This window comes from Rhodamnia argentea, chromosome 3 (genome assembly GCF_020921035.1).
Source record: "Rhodamnia argentea isolate NSW1041297 chromosome 3, ASM2092103v1, whole genome shotgun sequence".
Taxonomy (NCBI): Eukaryota; Viridiplantae; Streptophyta; class Magnoliopsida; order Myrtales; family Myrtaceae; genus Rhodamnia; species Rhodamnia argentea.
In genome coordinates, this window is record NC_063152.1 from 11,964,614 (window position 1) to 11,988,803 (window position 24,190).

Here is a 24,190-nt window from a genome sequence, read left to right on the forward strand (position 1 = left end):
ACAGGAGCAGATCTAGAAAGTGAGGTTTGGAAAATGACGCGAGGGCAAGAGGGCAACGTGAGGGAAAGAGGGCGGACAAGATTGGAAAAGTGATTTTCCTCCTTTCACAGATGGAAATCATTTTCCACAGTTTTACGAAGAGTTTTTTAATTGATAGGAAAACATTTTCTTTGATCATGTATTTTTCGCCCCCCCAAACACCAAATACCGACGAAAATATTTTCCATAAAAACCTTTTCCGCGAAACAAACATAATAGCCTTTATATATTAAAGGGCGACAGGAAAATTTAGAAAAACCGTCTCGAGTTTTCGTCCCAATTTACGCCCTCAGCTTTTGAAAACTCACAATTACCGTCTTCCCTTTTGTCTAACTATCGATTTATCATTTTTCCTTTCAATTGTGATGAGACCAAGTTATCAAAAACCCCGACCCACCGGCTCGCCGATCGGGCCCTCTCCTCTCTAGCACCATTGATGCCGATCGATAGGACAGAGAACCAAACCAATTCTCCGTAGAATCGACTTGAACAGGTCAATTCGGGCTCGATTCTGTTCAATTTCCAAATTGAATATGTCTCAGTGCTCAGCCCAAATAATTTGCAAGTATAAAAAAAAAAAATATTGGATATCATGAAGGGGCATTTGTTGCACGAAAAACTAACCATTTGACAAATTTAATGGTCCGAGCTAGTTTAGACCGATTCCCCTATTGAGTTGGACTTGGTGTTCACCGTAAACAATAGTTAAATATAATAAGATCGAATTTATGAGGGAATGCCCCAACACACACCGAGTGTGGTTGCTTCATGAAAGATTAACGGTTTGAAAAATATTTTCTTTATTTATCAACAACAATATGCAAGTAATCATTTCCGTTGGTAATGAATAAAATTCCATTGATTATTTATGCAATAAAAGTTATCAATTTCAATTTGTTTTTTGAAATCATTCATTTTTCGTTAGAAAAAATATCATAATGAGTTTTTTTTTTCTTCGTAAGAAGAGAAGGAAAGAGTTAGGGTTTATTTGACATTTTTAGTATGAAACCGCTAGCTTAACGGTTTGACAGATCTGCTAGTTATTTATGACTACACGATCTTTCGATCTAGAAGTATTTTATGCAAAACATACTCTCGTGGTGTGTGGATTTACGGTTGAGATTATACTGTCTCTGATGACCAGGAAAGCTTTTTCCTTTCCAATATACCTAACAAAAGTCCGAAGAGAAATTTAAAACGAATGGACACCCCCAAAACTCAATTCTTCTCATAAACAGATACAAGAAGAAAAAAAAAAAAATTCTTATGAGAATTAGAATTTGCAGTCTCCAATCAAGTCAACGATGCGAGAGAAAATCCGTCAGTTAAGAAAGTCAACCTCTCTCCAGATTACACGTCCATCGTCCCTGGACTCAAAAAAACTACTACTTGACATTGACAGCACAAGCCACTGCAATGGCCCAAGACCTGAGATGCTCTCTCATGGCGATTCCGTCGCTCAGCGGAGGCATCTCCTCCTTCATCGCTCGGATTTCGCCTGCAACTCCAAACCCTCGACAGCGATTCCCGAGAAAGTGATTTTCCTCCAACCCATGAAAATCCTTCCCCTCACATCCCAGATCAAGCTCCCCAAGAACTCTTCCTCTTCTTCTTTCGCAGAACATTCTCTTGCTCCTCTGTCTCCTCTTACTTCTTCTCACCCTCCTCTCGTCGTGCTTCGGCTCTTCCTCTGCTGACTCCGGAGTAGTCCCCCCAGCTTCCTCGGTTGGAGACGTCGTCGCTCCTGGCTCTGCGACTTCAGCGTCAAGGTTTCCGCATCTGGGGCATTGTGGAAGCGGATCTGCACTAGCTTCAGGTTCGTTCGCCGGGTTCTTGATGGGCTCTTCTTCTTCTTCTTCTTCTTCTTCTTCTTCTTCCTCTGTTTCTTCTGCTTCAGCAGCAGAAGACGAAGGTCGACCTCTTGCGAGGACGTTGCGGAAGAACCAGAGAGAGTCCAAGCTCTCTACAGCCCGCGAGCACTCCATGGGAGCTCTGTAAAAATTTTAGCAGAGAGAGAGAGAGAGAGAGAGTCGATGACCTTATGTTGCGGCCTTTTGCCTCGGACAATACGGAACGGGAACGCGGAATTGTCGTTGGTCATGGCCGGATGACGAAAATGGCCTTCGTTCCATGGCCATAACTGGGGGACATAGCGGGGTATTTCCGTCTTTTAGGAGGAAAACTGGTGGCGGAAGCCGGTGGGTGATTTCGGGGTCGTGATTTGTCCGCTTTCTTCTTGAAATTTAAGTGGTGCGTGGGATCCACGCGCTGGGGAAGAAGGTGGGGTTGGCGTCTTCGTGGTCGTGCATAGAGGAGTAGACGGAAATTATCCCAACGGTCGACTAGACTACAACGTGGGATACAGCCATACATGTAATTATTTACTGTCATGTCATTACTCGTTGCTATTTGTTGTTGACCCAGATAAAATAGCTACGATACCCTATATGTATATGATACAATTTCAAATTGAAACGTAGCAGGTATATGACAGAAGATAGATTACAAATTAATCTTACACATTAATCTCATAGCTTCCGAGCGATGAGATTTGCTTGAATTGACGCAGGTTTGTATTCGAATTGAGTGTGCCCAAGAATCGATGCGAACTCTCTCCGAAAGGAAAAGAAGGAATTTCATAGTGTTTTATAAGCTCGAACTCGAATGATAAGTTAATTTAGTTTAAGCTCAAGTTCAAACACCGAATCACGAAATCGAATAAGCGTGATCTATACAATGGAATGAGGCATTTATCGGATCAAGATAGTCTAGATTTCAATCAAAGAGTGCAATTTGATTAAGTTTGATAGTGGCAAACAAACTATAGCTACATTTTGAAACATTTGTGTCAACCTTTTTAATCCCATTTGAACAATGAGCTAAGAATAGAAAGAAAAAAACAGCGATAAGGTTGCAATTTTAATCCTCGTAATAAATCTGGGTGGAAGATGCACGTTGCAATTCGATCATACAAATCTGCCGCATCCAGACCTGTTGATTTGCCACTCAACAATCCTTTTTGAGGATTATCGCTTCTAATTGAGCCAGGCTTCACTAGCAAAGACTGCTTAGGGAGGCACGATGTAAAACTGCTAATGAAGAAGCAAAGATAAAACTTTTTAAAACTTTAAAAGGAGATACCCTTGCGTTGACTCGGGAACCTAGTGCAATCACAGCCGTTGATGATGTGGGGCCCACGTCCGAGGCTCTCACGATCGATGGCAATGGTAGACTTGGTCCATATAGAACCCGGGTCTAGATAATAATTTGCCCTCTAAAAGATTAGACACATGCTTTTGGCATTACTTACTCATCAAGATGCACTGTGAATTATATTATGTATGGAATGGAAGATCTATGTTCTAATCCGATCAAGAAATCTGCCGCTTCCAACCAAGTGATTTGCCACATACCAACCTCTTGAGGATTATCGCTTGTATTTGAGCCTAAGCTTCACATTAAAAAATTTCTTGGGGAGGCACGAAATACACCTACTAATAAAAAAGCGAGACTAGTCACTAGTTGTCTCAAAACGTTAAAAGAGGAGAGACTCTTAAATTGACTTAGGAACCCATTGCAATCATAGCCACCGACGACGGGAGACCCACATGTGAGGCTTTCTTGAATAATGGCAATGATGAAAACCTAGTCCATATGAACCCGAGTCTAGGGAACAATTTGCCCTACTAAAGGCGCATGCTTTTAGCGTTACTTGCTTATGAAGACGCATCGCGAATTATATTATGTATGGAGTGAAATGTACATATCCACTTTGAGCTCCCTTTTCATGTTTCCCGGAAAACACAATGGAAGCAAATAGATCAAGATGGTTTCTACATGGCATAAAAATTTACAAGTGCTTGGGAAAAAGCACCAACTCTCTCTCTCTCTCTCTAAACCATCAACTTGTTGACGGGGGAGTGTAAATTACAGGGCAATTCTCCTTTGGCAGAACAGAAGCAATTTCAAGGCCTTTGCATGCAATGTCTCTCTTCTGCCAAAGGAGAACTGCACTGTTATTTCACAACCCCACAATCTCCTCTCTCTCTCTCTCTTTCTATGTTTCGACTGACTTAGCTCGAGTCCTCGCATTGATCCATCCTCCTCTTTTATAACACCATTGTCCGCACAAATTTTCGGATATGCCGGGGAGGCGGAACAGTATATGCCGGAACAATTCTAGTGTAGGTTCGGTTCGGAGGTGGTCCCAAATTCTTGACCCATCTTTTCCTCAAAGAAGCGAATGGACAAGTCGACGTCAAGATGGACTTTTTTCCTCCAGTCTTCTGACGTGCAATTTGCATGGAGACATATGAAGTTCAAGACTTTTCCAATTCGTTGCTTTTTCATTCTAGAGCTATTATGTTGTGGCTAGGGTTATTTTCTTTCAATTTGCTTTGACTCCAGCCATTTGGAGTTCTATTATTGCGTACTAAAAGTTACAAATTGTTTTTCACCTAAAGATGAATTTCAAGAGCGTTGATAAGGGTCAAGATGTTTTTGGTAAAAAAAGTAAGGACAATTCACTTTTGTTTCAAAAAATTTTCGGGACTTCTCCTACCTCAAGGAAAATTGTCAAAAAAGTCCTAAACCTATTGCATTTTTGCTAATTCAGCCCTAAACCTTTTGCGTTTGTGCCAATTCAGTCCATCCGGTTAATTTTGACCGGCCGATGGTGACATTGACGTTGGCCAAGATCGATATGGACGTTGGCGCCGACATGGAAATTTCTATTAATATTTTATTATTTTTAAATTATTTTTTCTTTTTTTCCTTTTTTTCTTTTCTTCACTTTCCTTTTTTTCTTCTTTCTTCTTCCTCCTTTCTTCTTCCCCTAGCAAGCGGATCATCGGCTAAAGGCTACTAATCGCCTCACCGGCGCCGGGCGAGGCCGACCAAGGCGAGGTCAACCTCGTTGAAGTTGGGCGAGGCACGACCTCGCCTAGATCCGGCCCGGGCAAGGTCGGGCACTCATGGCGGCCTCGCCATGGATGGCAAGGTCGGCTTGCCATGGTGGCTTCAGCAAGGCGAAGAGCAAGGATTGGGTCATCATGCCTTCGTTCTTGAGATTGGGCGAGGCTCGTTCGCGAGTGACCTCTCCAGATCTTTTCCTCAATTTTTGCAATTTTCGCCTTTTGCTGCGTTCGTTCGTTGGTTATTGCCCAGATCTAGCTCGTCATCCATGGCGAGGCCGCCATGGCCGACCTCGCTCGGCCCAACCCGGATCCGGGCGATGTCGCGACTCGTCTTTCATGGTGAGGCCTCAACTCGTTGTTCAAGGACGGCATTTGGCCGACCTCGCCCAACCTAGATTTGGGCGATTGGCGAGGTCACGACTCGCCATCATGGCGACGCCGCCATGGTTGGCCGATCTTGCCTAGGCCCGGACGAGGTTGCGACTCGTCATGGGCGGCCTTGCCTGGTGTTAGTGAGGCCATTGGCGGCTTAGCTTTCGACCCGCTTGCAAGAGGAAGAAGAAAGAAGGAAGAAGAAAAGAGGAAAAAATGAAATAGAAGAAAATAAAAAATAAAAAATAAAAAATAAAAAATAATTTAAAATATTAAATAAAATTATCCACGTTAGCACTGCTATTCACATTAGCACCGAACGGCGTCCACGTCACGCCTAGCTAGTGAAAATTAACCGGATGGACTGAATTGGTATAAACACAAAATGTTTAGGACTGAATTTGCAAAAAAAAAAAAAAAATTTAGGATTGAATTGGCATAATTGCAAAAAATTTAGAACTGAATTGGCAAAATTAAAAGATTTAAGGCTGAATTGGTAAAAGTAGGATATGTTTAGGACTTTTTTGTCAATTTTCCCTCTAACTCATGTTGCTATCAGGGTCCCAAGGTTAACTTGGTCGGTCGGAATGTTGAAATGGATGTCGGAATATGTGTGGCATGTTCTGATTCCATCAAGTTGCTTATAAAGTGCCACATCAGTCTCCTAAAAAAATTGAGAGAGAGTTTTTGCGAAATACTTAAAGTTTTTGATAGATATAGAAACGAATTAGATACAAATGCTTCTATCATACAGGTTTAAACAATAATAACCAGATGGAAGATATTGCACATATACATATAGTGGTTCAACTTATATCAAGTCTACGTCAACTTTCTTCGTCTAATAGCCATCAACAAACCTGAAATTTACTAGTAATCTCAAGAAAGGTTACAAAGTAGCAAGTGTTGCTTCAACTCGAAATTGATAGATCTCATTATCCATACACAAACATTGCTATTACACTTAGTACATTTTTCTATATACTGTTACAAGGAATAAGCACTTTCAACAGAGAGAATCATAGATGAGTAGAAGCACAAGAGCACAACAAAGAGAATATGACAACACCAGAGTTTAAACTTTCTCAATTTCGCGTCCAACCCCTTCAACTTGCTTTCATCTCCTTATATAGATGTTCCAAGTCCAATTTAGCGGTTAGAATGACCATGGGTTTCTATTTTAATAATTTCAAGACAAGTATTAAGAGACATCATGGTATTAATCAATTGATTTAAACTATTTTAAAGCTCCTCGTGGTCTCAATTTTTCTCCTCTCTTCCTTGTGTAAACTTACATATTCAAGTAAGCTTAATCAATCATAGCTGCACATATATCTTCTCCCCCTGTTTTTTTGTTTTTTTTGTCATATCACATTTGGGGCATTTGGAAAGTGAATAATTCACTGGTATTAGCAATGGGCTTGGGTCATGCTGCTTCGTCTTCAGGTCCATTCGCCTGGTTCTTGAAGGGAAAAGGACTTTCAAGTAGTCTTTTTTAGCCTTAAACTGGACTTAAAAAAAATTAAATTAGTTTAAGTTCCAGTTCAAAAATAGGTTTTGTACAACAAACTAAACATAGAGATATATCATAGTTTGGAAGGTCTAGATACTATACTCACAAGTCGCAAATTATTCGAATGGAGATTATTTTTACTTTCATACTAGTGGGCATTCAATGGTTGAGTTATTTGGACTCAACCATGTTAATCAAAAGAGAATGAAGTAGGATTTTAAGAGTCTACAAGTCGAGATTGAGAGAAACTCATGTAATTGGCTTGTGGCTCGTACGAGTGTGGTCGACAGCCTCAGCTCAAAAGGTTTAGGTCAATCAAGTATGATATCAAGAGGCTTTTGTAGCCTAGCTTTTACAATCTAATGTTGCGTTTCATCTTTGTAGGAAAACATTAATCACCTATACGCAAATACCCAATCAAAAAAGCTATAAAATTAAAGATCGTAATCCTATTAAATTTGATAATGGCAACCAGACTATGGCTAGAATTGAAGCATTTATATTGATAGCTTTGATCATATCACAATGTCCTTAATCCGCTATGATCCTCAAGATTATTCTGAGTGGGAAATGCGACTAAGATGTTATCTAATCATGGAATCCGCCAGCACCCAAGCCAATCGATTTGCCACTTGAACAGCCTCTCGAGGATTAACCCCTATGTTTGACCTAGCTTCGCTCGTCCAAAGCTGCTTCGGGAGGCATGACGCACACCTGCCAATAAAAGAAGCGAGAATAGTTATTTCAAAAGGAGAGATTCATGCGTTGGCTTGGGTCTACGTTCTCAGTCAGTGCAATCACAGCCATCGATGATGTGGAACTCATGAGTAGGGCTCTCATGAATAATAGCAACAAAGAATCCGGATCATCAGAACTCAAATCTAACTAAAAATTTGCCTTTTCAAAGAGATATGAGTACTCATGAAGCTGCATTCTTAATTATATTATGCACGGAGGGAAATGTACATATCTATTTCGAACTCACTTTTTTCTTGCTTTTTTCAGAAAATGAAATCGAAGCAAATCGATTAAGATGGTTCTACACGGCATGAAAGTGCCAGGGAAGAAGAAGATAAAGAAGAAACCATAAACTTGCACCGACTCTCTCTCTCTTTAAGCCATCAACTTGTTAGCGGTAGAGGGCAAATTACAGGGCAATTCTCCTTTGGCAGAACAGAAGCTATTTCAAGGCCTTTTGCATGCGATATCTCTCTTCTGCCAAAGGAGAACTGCCCTGTTATTTCACAACTCCATACTCTCTCTCTCTCTCTCTGTCTCTCTCTCTATTATATATATTTATTGATCTCTCGATTTCTCGACTTCAACTGACTTAGCTCGAGTCCTCGCCTTGATCCAACCTCCTCTTTTATAATACCTTTGTTCGCACAAAGTTTCGGATATGCCGGGGAGACGGAACAGTATATGCCGGAACAATTCTTGTGTAGGTTGTTTTCGGACATGGTCCCAAATTCTTGACCCATCTTTCTCTCAAAGGAGCGAGAGGACAGGTCGACATCAAGAAGGATCTTTTTCTCTCGTCATGAGAAATGCTCTCTTTTACGTTCCATTGCATGGACTGATATTGAGAGAGCAACATATGAAGTGCAAGTCTTTTCTAATTATTGTCCTGTTAATTTCAGAGCTACCATGTTGTGGCTAGGATTATTTTCTTTTAATTTGCCTTTGACTCCAAGTGACTATAGCCTCGTAGAATTTTATTGTTCCCTTTCTAAAAGATACGGATTATTTTTTCCATACCGTTAAATTTCAACGAGTGTTGATAAGTATTCAAATATTAGTGCTAAAAAACAAAGATAAGTCACTTTTTTCAAAATAGTTCTAGTGCATTTTAGACAAAAGCTCCACCGATAGTCCCTCCGCTAACCTGTGTTGTTATTAGAGTTCGTATAAATAACTTGCTCAGTGGGAATGTTGGAATGTGACAGGGAGCGTGTGCAATAAATGAAGTGCAAATGCAAAAGGTTTATGATTGAATTGGTATACTTACAATAGATTTAAGACTATTTTGGTAATTATCCCAAAAGAAAATCCAGACTCCCATTTGTTTCCAGAATCTTTCCTTTCCATTTATTTTTCATTGATTCTCTCTCTGCTCCCACTTGGTCAGTCCCGTTATTCCCTTTTACCTCGCCCATCTCTCTTATTCCTTGTACAAATGCAATAATGTTCACTTACCTAGCTGGAGGTAGTTTAAACATGGCATGTTAGTTTTCCATCTCTCGCAGAGAGAAAGAGCGAAGGAGACTACGGGTTTGGTTCATAACATTCGCGACTTCGGTCAAAAAGATTTCTAGTGTGGCATTGCGAGGAATGAGAGCACAAAACTATGCGATATGAGTTTCTTTTTTACTTAGGGATCAAATTTCAATCCTATCCACGAATGCGATATGTAAAGTTTTATGAAATAAGCAAAAAGACTTTCGGGGTGAAAAACGCAGTTGTCAATAGTCGTCTCTCTTTGAAGAGGAGCTAGAAGAGATTCGCTTCAAAGACAGATGATGTCAATATCCATTGCAAAGGTCGTATCAAGAATGTAGACACAGCGCGGTGAACATGGTAACTATATATACAAGCGGACGCAACCCGATCCAGATAATTTTAAAGAAAATGCTTGCATAAATCGTGCCATTTGATTAGAATGTAGACGGTCAATCCTCAGCTACAAATTGTGAAGATAGAAAAGGAAAGATAGAAGTCAAAGTTGGGCCCTCCCTTGATTTTGTGGCTAGCAATTCACCGTCATGCTGTCATCTCTCAGCTCACTATCATGCTAGCAGTTGCTTAATTTTAATTAGGATTTTGCTAGTATAACAATCTTTGAAGGAGTGGACCCCACAATAATATTTAATTATTTATTTGTTTTTCCAAGTAGTTAATCTCATAGTGGGTTAAAGACGATCACATAATAATTTCTTTTTGAATTATAGTGTAACTACAAAGGATACAAATGATACATGGGACTGCTCATCCTAGGATTTTAAAAAAGAAAAAATGGGCTTCGGGCTGCGAAAGTAGCTCAAGGACAAAATAGGTTGAACCCTCCGGGTTAAGAAAGCATTTCCAAGTAAGGTGTTGACACCTAAATTTTGACTAAAATTTTTCACTTATCTTTACATACAAATTAGAACTAATTTTAATTCTAAATAAAAATCATCTCGCATATTTATTTTTAGAGTACATTGCATTGGCATATAATTGGGCCGGCAAAGTATTTGAGCTTAAATTGACAGGCATCCGGACTAGACGTGGGGTGGAAAATGCACCGAGAAGGGACTAAAATGCAAATATTCAAAACTTGGGAGATGAAGAAATGAAGGTGAAACTGGAAGGTGGAGAAGAGAAGATGAAGAAAGGAAGATAAAAATGGAAGATGAAAAAGAGAAGATGAGAATGGGCGATGAGGAAATGAAGATGAAGAATGGAGGATGAAGAAATTTGTCTATAAAAGAGGGAGAGTTCTTGAAGAGATGGAGGGCCTTTGGGAGATAATTGGGAGAGTTTTCGAAAGGAATTTTTCAGAGAGAAAAAAGAGAGTTCTCGAGAAAAATCAGAGGAGAAAATTTGAGAGTAAAGAAAAGAGCTTTAGTCGAATACCATCTTCGACAAATCCCGACATATACTTTGCCTCTTGCCATCCAACAACGCCGCTGTTTGCCATCTTCGATGACTAACCACAATCTTCTAGCTTCGGAACCTTAAAACGAAACTACAACGTGCACGTGAGTAAGATTTTGAGTAATAGAAGGTAATCTTCTCCACCTCGATCTACAAAAATGTAATCGTTTGGTTTGAACATTTGCTTATTTATTTCGGGTATGTGGCATATCCCAAAATTTAACGTTATGTAATAAATTACACGTTAATTTGTCTTGTAAATATTCAAGATAAGCTGCATTAAAAAAAAAAATCATCCATGGCGTATATTGCTTACCTTCAAGCAATATACTCCATGGATGATTTTTTTTTTAAAAAGAAAATGCGGCATATCCTGAATATTTACAAGACAAATTAACGTGTAATTTATTATATAACGTTAAATTTTGGGATATGCCACATACCCGAAATAAACAAGCAAATGTTCAAACCAAACGATTACATCTTTGCAGATCGAGGTGGAGAAGACTACCTTCTATTACTCAAAATCTTACTCACGTGCACGTTGTAGTTTCGTTTTAAGGTTCCGAAGCTGGAAGATTGTGGTTAGTCATCGGAGATGGCAAACAATGGCGTTGTTGGATGGCAAGAGGCAAAGTATATGTCGGGATTTGTCGAAGATGGTGTTCGACTAAAGCTCTTTTCTTTACTCTTAAATTTTTTCCTCTGGTTTTTCTCGAGAACTCTCTTTTTTTTCTCTAAAAAATTCCTTTCGAAAACTCTCCCAATTATCTCCCAAAGGCCCTCCATCTCTTCAAGAACTCTCCCTCTTTTATATACAAATTTCTTCATCCTCCATTCTTCATCTTCATTTCCTCATCTCCCATTCTCATCTTCTCTTCCTCATCTTCTCTTCTTCATCTTCCATTTTCGTCTTCCTTTCCCCATCTTCCATTTTCATCTTCCTTTTCTCATCTTCTCTTCTCCATCTTCCATTTTCACCTTCCTTTCTTCATCTCCCAAGTTTTGAATATTTGCATTTTAGTCCCTTTTCGGTGTATTTTCCACCCCACGTCTAGTCCAGACGCCTATCAATTTAAGTTCAAATGCTCTACCGGTCCAATTATAGGCTAATGCAATGTACTCTAAAAATAAATATACGAGATGATTTTTGTTTAGAACTAAAATTAGTTCTAATTTTTATGCAAAGATAAGTGAAAAAAATTAATCAAAATTTAGATGTCAAAATTTAGGTGTCAACACAAGAAACGCTCGGGGCTTTAATAGCACTTTCCTGGCGGAAAGGATGAGATGCTCAGGGTTACGAACAACACTTCTTGGAAAATAGAGGTGAAGTGCTCCGGGCTAGAAGAAACAACACTTCTGCGCAGAAAAGGGATGCTCAAAGCAATAACAGCACTTCCTAGAGAATAGGTTAGAATGCTCGGGCTCCAAACATCACTTTCTGCTAAAATCATTGACCTCGAACTGTACGGATAATAGAAATGGTGGACCGGGTTCAAGTGAACCCAGGTTTAGGTAAGAATTTACCCTGTAACAGACATTAATCGGGTCCATGTGGACCCAGGCCTAGGTAAGAATTTGCCCAGAGTAGACAGGTGTTTTTGCTGCCAAAAGGAAGAGATATGATTTACTTCACTCATAAAGATGCATCACGAAGCATATTATGTATGGAAAGAAATGCCCATATCTAGTTGGAACTCACGTTTTTGTAGAATATAAAAACGAAGCAAATTAGATTAACGTGGTTTCTGCGTGGCATCAAAACTTGTCAGTGCTAGGAAAAATGGAAAAGGAGAAGCCCTAACTTGCACTGATTATCTCTCTTTAAGCCATTAACTTGTTGACGGTAGAGTCTGAATTACAGGGCAATTCTCCTTTGGAGGAACAGAAGCCATTAAAGGCCTTTGCATGCAATGTCTCTATTCTGCCAAAGGAGAATTGCACTGTTATTTCAAAACCCTACACACACACACACACACACGCTTTCACTCTCCCGTGCTTCGAATGGCTTAGCTTGAGTCCTTGCGCTGATCAAATTTACCATTTTATAAAACCATTGTTCGCACAAACTTTCGGATATGCCGGGAGGATAGAGCAGTATATGCCGGAAAAATTCTTGTGTAGGTGGTTTTCGGACATGGTCCCAAATTCTTGAATCATCTTTCCCCAAAAGAAGCGAAAGGACAAGTCGACATCAAGAAGGATCTTTTTCGCTTGTCATGAGAAATGCTCTCTTTTACGTGCCATTGCATGGAGAGATATTGAGAGAGCAATATATGAAGTGCAAGTCTTTTCTAATTACTGCTTGTTAACTCTAGAACTATTATATTGTGTCTAGGATTGTTCTCTTCTGGCTTGCCTTCGACTCCAAGTGGCTATAGCTACGTGGAACTCAGTATTCTGTGTTAAAAGTATGGATTCTCTTTCCATACCGATAAATTTCAACAAAAGTTGATAAGTGTGAAAAAATTATTGATGAAAACAAAAAGACTGCCACTTTTTTTTTTCTAGGTGACATTTTTTTTATTTATAATTTACCAACTTTTTAAATAAAACCATTCTTCTTTGATAGTTTGCAAAGTGACAAACAATTATACAAATTTACCAACTTTTGTTCTCATGATTTATTACTACATTGATTTTACTAACTTTTATATGAAATTACCAATCTAAATTTGAACAACTTATCAGCTTTTGTAAGATTAATGGTGGATTTGGTTCAGCATTCCTAATGGGCTTTTAGCCCCCAAAGTCCATTGGAAGAATGCTGAAACATTTGATCTAGCTTTAAGCTAGCATTTGACCAAATGTTGGTCTTAGGAAAGCTGAAAGCCCAATGCTGGTAGGGACTAGCATTGGGCTTTTAACATTTGGCCAAACGCAAAGAGAAATTTTTTTTCCAAAACTAACCTCATCAATTCCTTATATTTTCGATTTTGCCCCCTTTTTTTTATTGTTTAACTTCTTCGCCGGTCCGGCAATAGGTAATTTTTTAATTAAAAATTAAAAAATTGCATTCAAAGCCCCTTTGAAATGTGTTTTTTTACCAAACACCGTTAAACTCAAAGCCTATTTTCAAATGAGATTTTACCAAATGCAATTAGCATTTTCCTATCCCTTTAGGTTGAAGGCATTTGTATTTCCCCAAAGCTCATTTCAAATGCTGAACCAAACCTACCCTAAGTTATCTACTAAATTTGGGTTATTAACTTTTATTAGGAAAATTACACAAATGGTCCTTGAATTTTAGTTCAATATACAATGCCATCTTTGAACTTTTAGTTTATTAAATGGTCATGAATTTTAGCTCAATGTGTAATGTTGTTCATGAACCTTCAATTTTGTTAAATGTAGTCCCTGAATTTTTGATAAATATTTAATCTAGTCATAGGCTATATGAGAGTATCCGATATTACCCTTTCATTAACTTAAGTTAACGTAATTTGCTGATTTTGTTTGGAATCTGGTAAATTTGAACGATGGTTTAAAAAAAAATGTTTCACATGGATAATCACTTTTCCATATTGACAAATTAAACAGATTTTTGGAGCGAGGTTGAACACGTAGAGCCAACGGCTACTGTAACTATTGAATTTGACAAGGCGCGTATTCGATCACCTATCAATTTGAATGCAATACTGGTGTTGTTTTATTTGTGGTAGACGAGGTTGTGTCGAAAAATACTTGTGGAATAGTTAAAGGTACATGTTGAGTTAGTGTTCTGAAGATGTCCATGATTTTAGCGAAGTTCAAGCACAGCTTGGACTTGGAAGATGTTTGTGGTGGTTGAGCCCATGAGGGGCAGGGGCAAGCTGTGAAGTTCAAATTCCAACATGAAGCGAATGTGACTTAGCTCGAACCTCAAATCAAGAAGATTGTTAAAATATATCTCAAGTTTAAGCCCGTTAGATGAAACCTGATCCAAATTGAATTGCGCATAAGCTGGGTACGTGAAAGTTCAAAATTGCATCTCGTAGTATACGAAAATTGTTTCGGTGATGAAGTGGCGAACAAGAAGGAAGATTTGTTTCTACGGTGGAGCCAAGATCAACAATGGAAAGTCCAATATCGTGTAACAACTCAGAGCGTGGAGTCTTCAAGTGCTGTAGTGGATGCAGTAGTCGATGCGTATAGACGGGGTTCGTAAATTTATCCTTCATCCAATTGGAGCTCTTCCTCGGAGAAGTTATCCTAGAGAATTGACTAGAAGTGTTTGAAGCCGTGAAAATCTTGGTAAGATTTGTTAATTCCTTTATGAGATTGAAAGATTATTTCGTGAGAGATTGTGAACACTACGTTAGTTATTTCGGTGTAATTAAGGCTAAGAAATACTAAGAGTGTTTGAATGACTCAGGTGTAATTGCAATCTTCGTTTTATCGATTGATCTATAGTAAAATTCTTTGCTGCCCTCCCCGTGGACGTAGGTCACCCGACCGACGAATTGGTGTCCGATTTATTTTCTTTGTTTTATCGATCTTCTTGTCTGACTGCTAGCTTCCGCAACACTAATGACTGCCATTTTGTTGATAAAACTAAAGAAGTGGGATGATGAAGTATTTGAAAGGATTACTAGAGATGCTCAGCCTAAAGCAGAAGCTTGAGTTCTTGTTGTTGGTGAAGAATACTCATCTGGTGGGTATTTAATAGATGAATGGCCTAATTGATTTAGCTACTTATCGCACTCCAAAACGGATTTGTTAATGGTTAGTCTTTAGCCACTATCCTCTACTAATCTTCTTGTCCACATAGTAAGTCATGCAACCACACGTGCTTATTCAATTTGGATTGATCCCCACATCTATGGGATTGACTTTTGTAATTTTGACTTCCATATTAACCATTTACGCAACGATCTGAGGATAGACTTCGACCTCCGGGTGTGTTGATTTTTCAACTGGTAAAATTTTCTTTTTTGGTCACTTAATCAATTTAAAATGACAATTTCAATGTGAAAATTGAACAGGTCATTTGAAATTGACCTATTGATTTTGGAAAGCGACGTTTTTGGCAAAATGAACTGTGAAGTTGCCTATTCCATTTTCATCGACTGCTTTCCATGGACATGACAAGAGCTCCTAACTCTTGTTGGTACCTTCAGAATTCATTGGAGTGCTCCACACTGGCCTACAAGCAGCCACCTTCCAAACTTGTTGGGCGATCCGGCTCCCCCCATTGGGAATTGGACTGAAAATCACCGGCTCCATAGCTAAACCGGCGCTCCCTAGGAACTGGACCGAACCAGCCATTTCGGTCCAGTCAAGGCGGTTTTCGATTCTGTTGGTCTATCTTGTTCACCTCTAGTTGTTGGTACCTTAGGAATTCATAGGAGTACTCCACATGGGACTACACGCAGCCACCTTCCAAACTCTAGTCGCTTCCCACACTGTACGGATTGTCATTTATCTAGAAGATCATGAAAAGTACATGACATATAAAAAGGAAAACAGGCGAAGACGAGCGAACTTTCGGTGCAAAGTGCCGCTGAGAGAGTCGTTGTCAAATGGAAGCCAAGTTTTCTATGAGTGCTCATCGTCATTGTGAGCCTACTACAAAGTTGGGATACCCCGAGTATGGGGTCAAGAGAAAATCCTAATCTTGTGAAAATGGGAAAGATTACTATAAGATATCGGCTATAGAGTAGAGGATGCCAAATGGACCCGTGGGCCCGGAACCGGCCCGTTGACTGGGCCCACGGTTCCAACCCGGAACGGGAACCGGCCCTCAAGGGCCGGTTCCGGTTTGTAAATTGTTGGAACCGGCCCGGAACAGCCGGTTCCGGGCCGGTTCCAACCCGGTTTTTTTTTTTTTTTAAAAAAAGGTAGTAGGTTTGATAAAAAGAGCAATTGGGCTTTGGAACCGGCGGTTCCACCTTTTTTTGGAATTGGAACCGCTGGTTCCTGAACCGGAACCGGCGGTTCCGTCGAACCGGCCAACGCTACTATAGAGTATAGACGAGGGAAAAACTCAACAAAATGATGCTAATCGGTTATGTTGAGTTGCATCTAGTCTAGATGGGTGTCAGCGAGATAAAATCTTGCATCCAATAGTTGAATCATCGAGTAATTGATATAGGTATTTAGCTTACAATTCATTGACTTCAATTTCTAAATGGAAACGTGGTCCAATTAGGCATCCAAATGGGCTCAAAATTTTGGCTCCCTTTTGGTGATCTCTCCGATCGTGACAATATTGAATTCTGATTGTTCATCCCAATAGGTGGTAACGGACAAGATGTAGTAGGATTAGGTGCACAAACACAATGAAATAGAGAGTGAAAGCGAGAAAGAGAAATCGAGATATAAGGTTTATTATGGTTCACCTTTAAACTATAACTATATACATCGGATGATCTCACTATAGTTAGTAGCTTTCATCTCTCCGTCACAATTCTCAATTATAAGAGAAAAATAACTATGTATAACAGTAGATTATATATAACCCATAAACTAGAGCTACATCTAACAGGACGCGGTGCCTTTTTGTTATGGGGAGTATGAACCAAACCCAAAAAGATAATTGGTTAAATAACCCTAATATATGTCGCTCATTATGTCAAGTTAGGAATATCACAAATCATTAGGATTGCCATATGAGAATGGTAGCTATCAATGTTAGGTTTGGCAAAAATGTTTTTGGTAAAGGTTGTCGATGTTGGTGATGGCACCCCTCCCGAGAGAGAGAGAGAGAGAGAGAGAGAGAGAGAGAGAGAGAGAGAGTATTTGGGTTTAGGCATGATCAACTTTGAGTAATACTTACCTAATTTGACGATGGGAGAGGGAGATCTGTATTAGCCTGGACGAATGATCCGTTCTAATTGCCATAAAGTAACGAGAGAAGTCGCCAGCTTGAAAATGTTTAAAGTAAGTTACTAGCTCTCCGACCCAGTAACACCAAAACAGAGTCCTCTGTTTTTCTGATGCTCTCCAAATTATTTTTGCCTGCCTTTCGGCTCACATGCTTTGCTCTTTGGAAGCCACAAGCAACTCATTCGCATCAATCCGTTAAAATATTCTTAAGTTTTCAAGCCGCAAAGACTTCAAATTTGATTAGATGGGGAGTGAATTTATTATCAGTGAAAATAACAGTCTTATGATTCGAAATGTTCGAATATCATGATTTGGATAAGGAAATTGTAGATGACTTTTCTTTTACGGCTAGAAGGAAATTTGCCAACTGATGTGTGAATAGAAAAAATTGGCTTACAAATTTGACTCGACAAATGTTAATCACAAAGGCAACGCATCAATCATTGAATTGCTCATTGCTCTTTCAAGTTTTATTCTGACATGACGTTATACTTAACCAACAAATTCTTCGGAACATAGAAAGACACTAGAAAAGCCATTCCGCACATAAAAGCTCCAAGCTAGAGCCAAAAAGAAGCACACAAAAGAAATCCACTCACATTCCAATAATTATCACACCAAAGGAAAGATTTTGAAAAGACAATTTAAGCACAAACGTCGGGGTTCGCCAAGAGGTACTCTTCAACTATCTTGAACAATCCCATAGCCCTGTCTTTGCCCTGCTTGATGTCATCTTCCTTGAGCTCTGCACCTTCCTTGACATGATAGTCGCTAGTCATCTTGCAGACGCATCCACCATTAGCGGATGTGAACTTCACCTCATAGACAATGGAGTCAATTTTGTCGAACTTGATATCACTTTCAATCAAAGTATATTTGCAGTAAAAGTTCTCAACATCAAGAGCGTCAATCTTGTGCTTGGTGTACTTGATGTGAGCACCTGTTACATGAAGTCACAAAAGTGAAAAGGTTAACTCTGAGTTCCTGTGGCCTATAAATGAACTTGAAATAGTAGATAAATATTTATTATCTGGCTTACTTTCGCCAAAGTTAGTTTGCTTAATACTGCCAACACCCCCGTCTCCCTCAATGAACTCGACACTCTTGATGCCCCCGGGGACAATCTTGGGAATGATGATGTGCGAGTCAAGGACCAAAGCCTTGAACATTCTCGATGGAGCGACGGCAGATGTGAACTCTTGAGAGTAAGTGACGACACCCATTTTCGTAAGAAGCAAAGAGGAATGAACTCAAGTAGGAAAGGGAAGGATATGGTGTGATTGCTATTGAAGAAGCTTGAGCTGATGAAGATAGTGAAGAGAATTGCTTGGAATTTATAGGCAAGTTGATAGTTTGGCAGTCTATCATCATTCAAAGTTCAACGCACTCCGGATTGGACCATTCGGCTTCGCTTAAAGCGTTTCTCCTTTTCTTATTGGGCGGAGCCGCCAGTCATCTAGAAGATGAAGAAGGAAGACTCCATTTCTCAAACACGATGAAAATGGACCTTGTATTATAAGTTATTATGTTTTAATATTTCCTGAGGTGCTATTAGAATAATTAAACTACAAAAAATTTAGTAGAAGATGAACAACGAAATTGGTTAACTTTCCAAAAGCATCACGATCGATTATTAAGATATAGATCAGAAATGCCGAAGCTTTTAAATTTTTGGATACGAAATGCAAATATTATTATGGGGGGGGGTTTTTTTTTTTTACATATATGTCAATTATTTTAACAGCATGAGTTCATAAATTTTTGTGTCCGGCAATTTGTTGAATTGTCTTTTTTTTTTTGTCTGGTTATCACCAAAAATGGTCTCCGGCGCCGGCAAGAGCTGTCGCTGAAGATGGGAAAGCGATCAGTCATAGCCGATGGGTAATGTAGCGATTCGACCTTCACACGTGGACAAGGAACGTGGAATTCTCGTTGCAAAGGGGGGTTTGGTTCTAGTATCTTATTTATAAATGTGCCTCCTCTTTAACGATTATTTCCGATACTGATTAAGTATATATTTAATATGAAAATAGTTCAATTTAAAAAAAAAAATAGTGCATAAAACTTGGGACAGTTAATGCATTAGAAACTGTGAAACTTAGTATATTGATTTTTCAATAAGTATTGTAAGAGTGCTCCTTAACAAAATTCTTTTTAAGTTGCATATCACACTATATAACCGAGTCGGAATTACAATAATCAAGCACCGCAAAGTCGGGTGAGGCAATGCATGCTTTAAAGTTTGAGCACCTCAAAGTCGGGTCGGGCACGACAACCTGGATCGGACCAGCTGATTTTTTTTTCAGGCTTTTATTGGCTCGAGTTGGGCCACCAGGCCTGAAATAATTTAGTCTGCCGGAATTCAAGGCAGATGAATGAGAACTTTGGAGGAGTTAGGATGGCTTTTCTTTCGATGCCAAAAGGTCATCATCTAGGATGGCTTACACAACCGATTTAAAAGGAGAGGAGGTAATGACATAAATGTTCCATGAATACTAGCTCAATATGAAATATGATCACCGAACTTTTAATTTATTCGACGTGGTTCCTAGACTTTACCCTAATATGTAATGTGGTTTCTGAATTGTTTAATTTCTTCAACGCAATCCCTGAACTATTGATGAATGTTCAATTTAGTTCCTAAAGCGTGTGAAATGTTCAATGTTGTCCTTCTTTTAATTCAAGTTCGGGGACAATATTGAACATTTTAATGTTGCCCAAAAGCTAAATTAAACATGTAACAAAAGTTTGGGGACCAAATTGACCAACTTGAAAGTTCGGGAATGACATTCCAAATTAGGCTAAAGTTCATGGACTATATTGAATATATTAGAAATTCATGTACTACATTACACATTGGGCCAAATTTAAGAATTATTTGTGCAATTTTTCCTAAGGGGAAAAGCACCAAAAAAGTTTTAAACTTATTGTATTGGTACTAATTCGGTCCTAAACCTTTCAATTGAATCAATTTTGTCTTAAACATAATGCATTTGTACCAGTTGAGTCCATCTAACCAATTTTAGCTGAAAATCGCTAATGTAGACATTGGTCGTTCTACATTGCATGATTGGTATTGACATTGACATTTTTAATAGTTTTAATAACTTTTAATTTTTTTATAATAATTTTTGGGTTTGTTTTTATTTTTTCTTTGCTTTTTTGTTCTTTTCTTTTTTCTATTTTGGCTGAGAGTTGGCAAGGGCCAATGGTAACGCTCTCTTGATTAGGATTAGGGCTGCAAAGCTCTTGCTAGATCCGGGAGCCGCAACCTCACCCAAACCAGGCGAGGCCCTTGCTTGGGGCTAGCAAAAGCTGCGGTGCCCTTGCCTGGCTAGATTTGGTGAGGGTATCGCAATTCTTACCAAATCCGAGCGAGGGGTCGCGCATCCTCGCCAGCCACAACAAGTGCCTATAAGCCCTTGCCTAGTGTTGGCGAGGGTTGCTACCCTCGCTTGTGGCCGTAGAGGGTTGGCCGGTAGCCTTTGTTGAATCTCAGCAAAAGAAAGAGAAAAGAATGGAAAAGAAAAGAAGAGAAAACCAAAAAATATGTAAAATTAATAAAATATTTATTATTTAAAATGTCTGCGTCAGGACGGGCCGCACCACATGGAACGCTCGACATTCACGTTAGCGATTTCTAACCTAAATTAGTTGGATAAAATCAATTGGCACTAATACCAAAATGTGTACGATTAAATTAATCCGATTAAATTGTTTAGGACTCAATTGGTACCAATACAATAAGTTTTAGACTTTTTTTTTTGTACTTTTAATCATTTATAAGTGTTGACACCTGATTTTTAATCATTCTTTTTTTAGAAAATTAATAGAAAATAAATAAAAATTCATAAAAATCAAAAATCAATTTTGGAACACTTGGCCAAGTACAAGGAACCAATTTTGAGCAAAAAAATATTTCTCGTATTTCTTCAATGTTTTTGGGGTTTCTTTTCACTTAAAAATAGCCAAAAATTGAGATAAATACCAAAGGTGGTAATAAAACATAGGAAAATAGTTAAATTTTTTTTAATCACATTTTAGCTGCATTAGTTTTCAAAAATTCGATTTGAGTCATAGTTTCTTTAAATCATGTAATTTCATGACTAAATCGAGCAAAAAAATCGAGCTTTCTCCAATCGTTTTTTTTTTTTTTAATTTTAACTTCTCCAAGTCGGTTATGACATTTGATCTATAGACTTTAAATTACATTCTAGTTGAATCAGTTTCACGAAAATGGGTCAAATTGACACCATGGACTATTTTGAGCCGGATCGGGTGGGTCAAACCCAACCTGGCCCGTTTGACCAAGCAGAAACGAAGCGCAGCAGAAGCAAATAGCAGGAACGGTAAGCACGTGTTCTTCCCCTTCGCGTGCCAACAAGCTCAGACCCCTAAAGACGCCTAAAATAAGCTCAAGCAAACCTACATTCATCCTCTCCAGATCCTATGCCAAGGCCCTAGTTGCTCTTCGGGTTTGACTTGCGCACAAAAGGATGAAAATGGAGATTTTCGGGAAAACAAAAGATGGAAAAAGATGAGCTGCTCTTGTGCAGTGAATGGGGAAGTTCCAAGGAGATGGGGGTCCCTAGCCGAGCTGAGGAGCTTCAAGAGGGAAGGGCAGAGAGCTTTACGGGGGGAGAGAGAGAGCGAGAAAAGTAAGAATAGGGGGGAGAGTTCTTGAGAGAGAGAGAGAGTAGACCGAAAGAGAGGAGAAAGTGCAGGTGAGAACAGGTGGAGGCCAAGAAAAAGAGAGGCAGAAGAGGGAGGTCTGATGGGGAGCTCGTGAGTGAGTTCAGAGAGAGCTGGACTGGGCAAGCAGGGCCACCGTCGTTACAACCCGAGGACGCCGCCTTTCACCTGGCCGACCGTCGCGGAGGCAAGCGCACGCGAAAGAGGAACGCAGCGAAGAACCCCCGAGAGAAAACAAGTGATAGAGATCAACTCCGCTCTTAGTCAGCCGCCTTCACCTTCACTATCCAACGAACCTCGAACCTGGTGAGATTTCGTGTGACCCGCTCGTCTTGCGTGGCAGCTTCGTTCTTGGAGGAGGGCTAGTTCAAGAGAGCAAAAGAGAGAGTTCAAAGCTGAGGAGTTCGCGAGCGCTGCCACTGCTTCAGGTCAGGTAACGTTGCCCCGCCCCGTTTACCCTTGTTGTTTACTCGTGAGTGTGAGCCTGCTGCTTCTTGCCGACGAGGATGTCGTCCGTCTGTGGTTGTCTTGCCCGGAGTCATGTCGGTCCAGTGGGTTGTCAGTCCGGCGAGAGCTTGGGACGCGGAGATGAAGGAGACGGAGTGCTTCCGGGCACTTTCAAGTCGCAGCCGATGCCTACCTGAGATCACTGTCCCGAGCCGTGGCTGCACCTCGCAGCCTCCCGAACCAGCGGTCGACGATGGCATTTTGGTGTCTCGGGCTGGTTTTCGGAGACGGCTGACGGTCAGATGTGGTCCGGCGAAGGTTGGGGGGTGACCAGCGGAGGCGGCAGCCATCCGAGGGTGGCAATCTGACGACGAAGGCGCTACGACTGTGGCCAGAGAAAAGGTTGGTTCGGCGGGTCCGTTCGAGTCCTATGTTAATTCTCGTGAAACCCAATCAGGTAGAAGAAGAGGTTGAAGTGGGAGGTGCTTGTGTGAGGGTGGCGTTTGAAGACGAAGGTCAAGAGAAGACCTAAACAAAAAGGAGATAGGTAGTATTGTTATTATTTCTGATCACACTATTTTTTAATTAATGAGTGATTTATGCAAAATACGCGATGATGATCTGTGGATCTACAGTAAGAAATAATTAACAGTAGTGTTAGATCGTCAGAAAAGTATTTCCCAAACAAAAAATCAATAGATACAAAAGGAAAAGTAAAAAAAAAAAAAAAAAGAGAAGAAGAATAAAAACGTGGGATATCAGTCTCCTTAAAATCATTTGAAAATACAAAGGATTGGGCCTAGCCCAATTTTAGCCCTTTGTTTTAGAGTAACTCGGGTCCTCAAGGCCCCAGTTGGTCGTCTATGGCGTGGGCCGAGTTTGTTGGACCGGTCCGAATCATTTATTTAGAAAAAATCATAAAAAAAAAAAAAGGAAATGGCTAGACAGACCTTATTTTCCTAGTTTTAACTTCAAGTCCTTGAAAATGACGATTTTGCCTTTTCAGCAAATTGTTCCAAAGTTGTTCCAAGCTTCAATCACAACATTCTCAAAGCTTCTAAGGCTTTACTAGGGATGGCATGCTTGATTTGATACGTTTTATCCGCACGTCATTGACTCATTGATTGCGCACATTATACGCTTTAATTGTGATTGACAGGATAGACTCATATTTGCATGAAAATGTTAGAAAAACACCCAATTTTGATACCGAAAGGGCGTCGGTGGGAACATCGGCGTAACCAAGTCCCTCGTTCCTTTAATCTTTGGTTGCGTAGATCGTGCAGCATCTCCCGACCACTCGATAAGATTTTCGGTTTACCTTTCTCAAAGACTGGGGTGACTTCTTTTGTATGTACACATACACATGCCACCCGATCACACTAAGATCGAATTCGATATATCCCGCCACCGCGTAGAATCGAATAATATCTCTCAATCGCTCGATAAGGTTTCCGATTTACCTTCTCGAAAGATCGATGGTGGCTCTTTTTAGATGTACACATACACATGCCACCCGATCACACTAAAATTGAATTCGACATATCCCACCGCGATTTGGTATGGACCTGGGAGGGCCCGAGTTAAGCCCATCCTAGAGGCTTAGTAATCCATTAACTCGATTTTTTTGAGATCGGATCGCAATAATAAGTAGAATATATTTGCGTACAAGTTCAACATAATGAATGATAACCACAAAGGGAGATCTAGTTGAGGGCAATTTCAAGGTGATGAATCAATTAATGAGTTGATCGTTAGTCTCTTG

The 24,190-nt window shown here is 39.8% G+C and overlaps 1 protein-coding gene across 1 annotated transcript; it reads right to left on the reverse strand.

Moving 5' to 3' along the window:
- Positions 1 to 17,726: 17,726 nt before the first annotated feature.
- Positions 17,727 to 18,563, reverse strand: LOC115753792 (major strawberry allergen Fra a 1-3-like). The gene is made up of 2 exons (XM_030692603.2): positions 18,326 to 18,563; positions 17,727 to 18,226 (listed from the first exon to the last, which is right to left on the reverse strand). The coding sequence occupies exons 1-2, from the start codon at positions 18,507 to 18,509 to the stop codon at positions 17,931 to 17,933; spliced, it is 480 nt and encodes a 159-aa protein (XP_030548463.1). The 5' UTR covers positions 18,510 to 18,563; the 3' UTR covers positions 17,727 to 17,930.
- Between the last annotated feature and the right edge of the window lie 5,627 nt (positions 18,564 to 24,190).

Excerpts from the sequence above, each read along its gene's own strand:
- LOC115753792 (XM_030692603.2), bottom strand. The coding sequence starts at position 18,509 with ATGGGTGTCGTCACTTACTCTCAAGAGTTCACATCTGCCGTCGCTCCA. Across the intron at positions 18,227-18,325 it reads GCAAACTAACTTTGGCGAAA|GTGCTCACATCAAGTACACC; the intron begins GTAAGCCAGATA and ends TTCATGTAACAG.